The sequence below is a fragment of the Gossypium hirsutum genome, chromosome A09 (assembly GCF_007990345.1).
Source record: "Gossypium hirsutum isolate 1008001.06 chromosome A09, Gossypium_hirsutum_v2.1, whole genome shotgun sequence".
NCBI lineage: Eukaryota > Viridiplantae > Streptophyta > Magnoliopsida > Malvales > Malvaceae > Gossypium > Gossypium hirsutum.
The window spans coordinates 73785916-73792433 of record NC_053432.1 but is presented as its reverse complement, the minus strand read 5'-3'; the positions used below and the strand labels follow the sequence as shown (position 1 = coordinate 73792433).

General features: G+C 33.3%; 1 protein-coding gene across 1 annotated transcript; it reads right to left on the bottom strand.

Annotated features, from left to right (window-relative positions):
* Nucleotides 1-5347: 5347 nt before the first annotated feature.
* LOC121206043 (uncharacterized) lies at nucleotides 5348-6192 on the bottom strand. Its single transcript, XM_041076214.1, has 2 exons — nucleotides 5544-6192; nucleotides 5348-5451 (listed from the first exon to the last, which is right to left on the bottom strand). The coding sequence occupies exons 1-2, from the start codon at nucleotides 6190-6192 to the stop codon at nucleotides 5348-5350; spliced, it is 753 nt and encodes a 250-aa protein (XP_040932148.1).
* Between the last annotated feature and the right edge of the window lie 326 nt (nucleotides 6193-6518).

The following is a 6518-nucleotide window of genomic DNA, read 5'->3' as shown; positions in this document are numbered from 1 at the left end:
TTTCGATGGATTTTCAGAGGTACACTTTTAGTGTACAATTCCGAGTCTGTCAATTCATATTCATGTGCGCACATTTCCATTTCAGAGAGCACACTCCCGCGAACCTCAACCTTGCAGCGGGATTACCAGTCTAGGCTAAATCCCCTGCAATATAAACTCATAGAGTATTGTCGGGATTGCCAGTCCAGGCTAAATCCCCTGCAACGACAATTACTCTAATGAGCTTGGATCTGAATTACCAGTCCAGGCTAAATTCAGACCTTAATTCGGATTACCCGTCCGGGCTAAATCCATTTTACACATATTCTTCGGGAGGGCTATATCAAGATAGGATCACCCGTCCGGGCTAGATCCTTTTTACCGTCAATTCCTTTTCAGAGATCCATCGAATTTTCCTTTCATTCAACCGGGATTTCTTCCCATTTTATCAAATATATCAATGTTTCATTAATTTTCATACAATGAACACTCAAATCATATTCACATCAATAACATACAATCTCAAGCATTTAAGAATATAATTCAAGTTACACGAACTTACCTTGATACTTGTTTGTAAACAGTAAAAATCTATTAATCCCGAACTTTTTCCTTTCCTCGATCTAGCTTCGTATTTGAATCTTCTGGATTTGGTGCAAAAATTATGAAATACCAGCTTAGAGAACCCTCCTATGGCTTTTTTAGCTGCTGGAATTGAAGAGAAATGAAGAGAAATCTAGATATTTCCTATTTAGTCCTAGTTTTATTTAGTTAATTTTGCAATATTCCAATTTTACCCTTAATTTATCAATTTTTCTGCTGATTTCATACCCTTGCCGTTCAGCCCAAATAAATTTTGGGTCTAATTGCCTTTTAAATCCTTTCTCACTAGACTCTTAAGCTATTTAATCACTCTAGCAACTTTTACACCTATTACAATTTTGTCCTTTTCATTTAATTGACTACCCAAACATTAAAATTTCCTAACGAAATTTTAATACCACATTAATAACATTTCATAAATATTTATAAAATTATTTTCGACTCGTTTTTACGAGATAGAGGTCCCGATACCTTATTTTATCCAATTTCTTCAATAATTTCTTTTTCTAACTAATCACTAAATCGATAAAATTCTCCTATCAATATTTTCATACGATTTTCCTATCATATCAATTTTCAAGCAAAATATTGAAATAAATTTCTCTTTAAATCAGATCTATGGTTACGAAACCATTGTTCCGGTAACCTTGAATTTAGGCCATTACACTACAAGTCCGTGTGCCAGGCCGTGTGAAAAATTCGGAGCATTCTGATTTAAATTTTAAATATGCAAGGTACACACAGCCGAACCACAAGTCCATGTGTTAGGCCGTGTGTCACACACAGTTGAGGCATACACCCATGTCTCTACCCGTGTGGACGAAAATAGGCCATTTTCAAGGCCATTTTTCTCACCCAATTAGTCTTCCACCTATATAAACATTTTAACACATACACAAGCCAATCCAAGACATTTAAACCAAGCCAAAATCAAGTCTTATGCATGATATATTACTTCATAAATCCATATATCCAAACTTACCTATTTAACCAAAAATACATATAGACATACGTATGAAATTTACTATCAATTGACCATACTTAACACTCGTATCAATCATGACATTATCACATATATATACATCCAAACACATTCATCACAAGCCATACCAATGGCTAATTACTACTAAAACATTTATATGCCAACATTGACTATTTAAACCTATACGTGCCATTATAACCAAAAATTAATTTACTATTTATATCGAAATGAGCCGATGGGTAGTCTGATGTGTCTCCGACCAGCTTCTAACCTTAATGAGCTTCTGCTACTATAAAACAAAGGAAATAAAATAGAGTAAGCATTTAATGCTTAGTAAGTTCGTATAACAAGAAATAAACTTACCATTCATTTACATTTAAGGTAAGCATACAAAATGCATCCAAGCAATTTGGCTAATAGCCTAAACACACAACTTCATCAACATGTTAGTTATGTATTTCATGTGAATATTAAGAATTAGCGATGAGTTTATCAAATATCAAATTTCCATGTGATGTCAAGTGTATACAGGTAATATCTTATTCAAAATTCACCTTAACTTATATCAGAACTTTGTCCGTTAAACCATTTAAAATATCGATGGATACACGGTAATACACAAAAAGTGTATAAATATGTAATCCGTCAATTCATATTCGAGAATGGTTATTAAAGCACATAATCGGGAAGCCCTCTCTCTAGCCATATAACAGGAAGCTCATCCAGACTATATAATGGGAAGCTCATAAGAGCCATAATCGGGAAGCTCATGCGAGCCAATAACTGATAGCTCCGAAAAGCCATTAAACTGGAAGCTTCAGATAGCCATGTGTTAGAGCCATATCGAAAAGCTCCGAAGAGCCATTAATCAGGAAACTCACAAAGAGCCTTTAATCAGAAAGCTCACGAAGAGCTATATAACGGGATGCTCATAAGAGTTTGCGGCATGTCCACAATACATGCAGGATTACAATTGATCGAGGTGCTTCGAACAGCTATTAACAGGAAGCTCGCAAGAACCATATAACGGGAAGCTCGAGAAGGCTAATAACGGGACGCTCTTTCGAGCTGTGGTGTCTGCAATATATGCAGGACCACAACCAATACGGGAAATCCTGTATCCATTGAATTTCATTTATTCAATCGGAACTTGATGTTTGTCAAGCATTGTCAGATATAATATTAATTTCATATTCATAGCAACAATACAACCACATACACAACATTCAATTCAAGCAAATAAATATACACAATTTAGTTACACGAACTTACCTCGACAATGTTCGTAAACTTGTATACTACTAATCCGTTACTTTTTCTTTACTTTGATCTATCTCCGTAGTTAGTCTATCCGAATCTATACGAGTAAATTTAGCTCAATTTAATAAAATTCACATTCAATTCAATTCACATCTTAGGTAAAATTACAATTTTGCCCCTATACTTTTATTTAATTCTTATTTCATCCCTAGGCTCGGAAAATGAAATTCATACAATTTAATCCTTATTCCAAGCCTAGTTGAATTTCATATGTCACAATAAACGCCCGTATTTTTCATAAAACTTAGAATTTTTCCATGAATTTTGCATCTTTACAATTTAATCCCTAAATCACAATTTCATCAAAATTCACTTTACAAAAATTGTTTATCTATCAACAACCTTTCATTTTCTACCATAAAACTTCATAATTCATGCATACTCATCTATGGAAAAACCCTAGTACTTTGATAACTTTACAAATTAATCGTCGAGATAGCTAGATTAAGCTATTACGATCTCGGAAACATAAAAATTACTAAAAAAAGAACTTGAATACTCACCTAATTGAGCCGAATAAGCTTGCTACCTTCAAGCTCTTCTAACTAGGGTTTTCATGTAAAAATATTTGGGAAAGATGATGAAAAAGATGATCTTTCTTTATTTAATCATTTATCATTTTTTATTATTTTTACTTTCCAATTTAGTCCTTTTCTTTATTTAATTTTCCATGGATGACTAAGCATATTTATCTACTAACTTCTCTTAATGGTCTATTTTCCATATGAGAACCTCCAATTTTGAGTTCCATAGCTATTTGATACTTCTAGCTACTAGAACTTAACTTTACATTACATGCAATTTTATCAAATTAGACATGTAATCGATAAAATTTTCTTAACAAAATTTTTATATGACATTCCTATCATAATGCAGACCATTCAATAATATTAAAATAATTTTCCTTACGGACTCAGATTTGTGGTCCCGAAACCACTGTTTCAATTTCACTGAAAATGAGCTGTTACAAAGCATGACAACCAAATCATGGGTTGAAATTAGTATTTTTAACTTAAACTTAAGTTTTCCAGAAACATGCAGAATTCTTAAAATGATTATGAAAACCTTTAACTTTGTTTTCTAAATCTTATGTGTACAAAAGGACTAAGAACCTTACTAGCTTCACAAATTCTCTACTTTTTGAACTCAAACCTCATGATTTTTGCTCCATGCAAAGCTTCTCATAACTATCTCTTCATGGAAGCAGTCAAAGAAGAAGATGGAGAAAAGAAGTGAAATAGAAAATGAGAAGAATTCTCTCCCCGAGAAGTCATTTCCCCAGCTATTTATAACCATTCCCGCACGGTCTTCAACCGTGTAAAACCCATTCGATTACAATCATTTTGTCTCCCACTAACGAACTAGCTAGTTTTAATCCAGCCGAACCAAACTTATATTTCAACCACATCAGAAAATATTTTCTTCGGCATATTAAAAGATTATAGATGAAATGGTGGACAATCCAAGATGATCCACATCTACAACATCAAAAGCTCCAACATTGTCTACGTGGGCGAGACCGATTGTGGCAAATACGAGATTAGAATTGGAGATTTTTTATGGAATGAGTCATTTCGATATATGGCAACGTTAGGTTCTAGATGCTCTTTTAGCAAGGTCTAGACATTATCGTTGATGGAAAGAAATAAGATGATATGGAGGAGAAAGATTGGAATACTATCAATCGTTTAATATGTGGTACAATTGAATTGTGCCTTTCTCAAGAGCAGATGTATGTTTTCTCAAAGGAGAATTCTGCAAATAAGTTGTGGTTGGCACTAGAAGAATATTTTTTTGAAGGAAAACAGTAAGAATAAGCTCCACATGAAGAAAATGTTGTTTCAATTCACTTACGTTCCAGGTACCACTATGAATGATACCCAAACCCGCTAATACTACCTTTGACAGGAATTAATGTTATTTCTTTTACAATGGTGATGTCTTCATTATCGTTTCTCCATTTCTAGTTGTTGTTTATTTTTCTCATGACACATTATATTAGTATTGATCTAATTATTATTAGAATTTTTATTGTCACTCAACCATAAAAAGTTTAAAAATGGTCATATAACTATTCAGTTTAACTTCTTCTTTTTTTATAACTAATTGGCTAACGGTGACAGTTTTTAAAATTGGCATAATACTAACTTTAACCTTCAACAGTTATAAATTATGTTAGTTTAGTCTTGATTCTAAAACAATTAGTCCTCAACATTTACACATTGTATAAATATTTTTTTTTAGTTTTTTTTGTAGTTTTTTGGGGACATTAAGAGTTAATGTTTTTTTGAATGAAAAGACTGATATTATTAGCATACTGCTCAAAGTGCCAGGGGGTTACATCAAATTAAATCATAAAAGACAAAAACCATTGAAACAAGAAATAATAAAAGCAAACAACAAGAGAAAACAAAAAAGAAACACGCCAAGCATCCAAAACCATAAATGCGCACACAGAAACGTTCAAAAAACCACCAAACCAAAAACAAAACCCACTCTGGCCTTCAAACAAAAGAGAGCACCCACAAAATACCAGCCAAAACCAGCTTCCTTCTCCGTGAAAAAGACTGTTCAGATATGAGAAGAAAACTCAAATGCTTTGGAACCAGCTATGGAGATTCAGAGAACCTTCTCCACTACAAAACAAACTATGACAGACTTTGATTCGTCTGCAACCAGATCCTCCAATCCCTTTCCAAAACCCGCTTTACAGAAGCCGGAACTCCATCAACCCAAAACCCAAATCTTTGGCTTCTTCGCCCTTCCACTGCCAGGGTATGAGCTGCTTCGTTAACAGCACGAGAAACAAACAGGTAAACTACCTTTTCAAAATAATGTTCTAATTCTCTAATATGATGGATAATAGGTCTGAGAATCGATTTATTATCAACCCTTGCTTGCAGTTTTTTAATAACAGTCAAAGAATCCCCTTCTACGATCAGGCACTGGAAACCCATCTGTTGCACGAACAGAAGCGACCTTTCACATGCCCTTGCTTCAGCAATGAACGCATTAGCAACATCCTCTATCAGATAAGTTACAGCTCCTCTGATTTCCCCTCTTGAATCTCTGGCTAAAACTGCTATTGTAGAAGTCCTAGAATCACTTTGAAAGGTAGCGTCGAAATTAATCTTGATGAATCCCAAATCTGGAGGCTTCCAATACTCTTTTTTCAGAAAACCATCAAAGCCACCGAGTTTCTCTTTGTATAGATTCACCTCCTGAACATATCCTCGAATGAATCTAATAACTTCCTGCAAAGAAAATTTGGCACCTTCATGAATCAATTGATTTCTTCTATACCACATGGTCCATACAGAAATTGCAATAATTTGTTTGCTTTGTTCATCTGCTGCAATAAAAGTTTTGACAAAGTGAATCTTATAGTTGGAAGTGTTATCAACAGGATCGGTTTTAATTTAAATTACTTTTACTATGGTATATGTTATTATTTTCATATAACTTTATGTAAATATTTTTTTTATGTACATATATCCTCTTTTAGAATTATTTATGTGTATAATATTTTTAAGAACTCTTTTAAATCATATAATTTATTGTATTTCATATTATCTTTATGTTTTTTTCATATGTATATTTTGTTACTTATATAACTTATATATTTACTTCATTT

Bases quoted from the DNA above. Each gene is read 5' to 3' on its own strand.
- LOC121206043 (XM_041076214.1), bottom strand. From the start codon at position 6,192: ATGTGGTATAGAAGAAATCAATTGATTCATGAAGGTGCCAAATTTTCT. The intron at 5,452-5,543 runs GTCTGTCATAGT...ATATCTGAACAG, and splicing joins CTGGTTGCAGACGAATCAAA to TCTTTTTCACGGAGAAGGAA.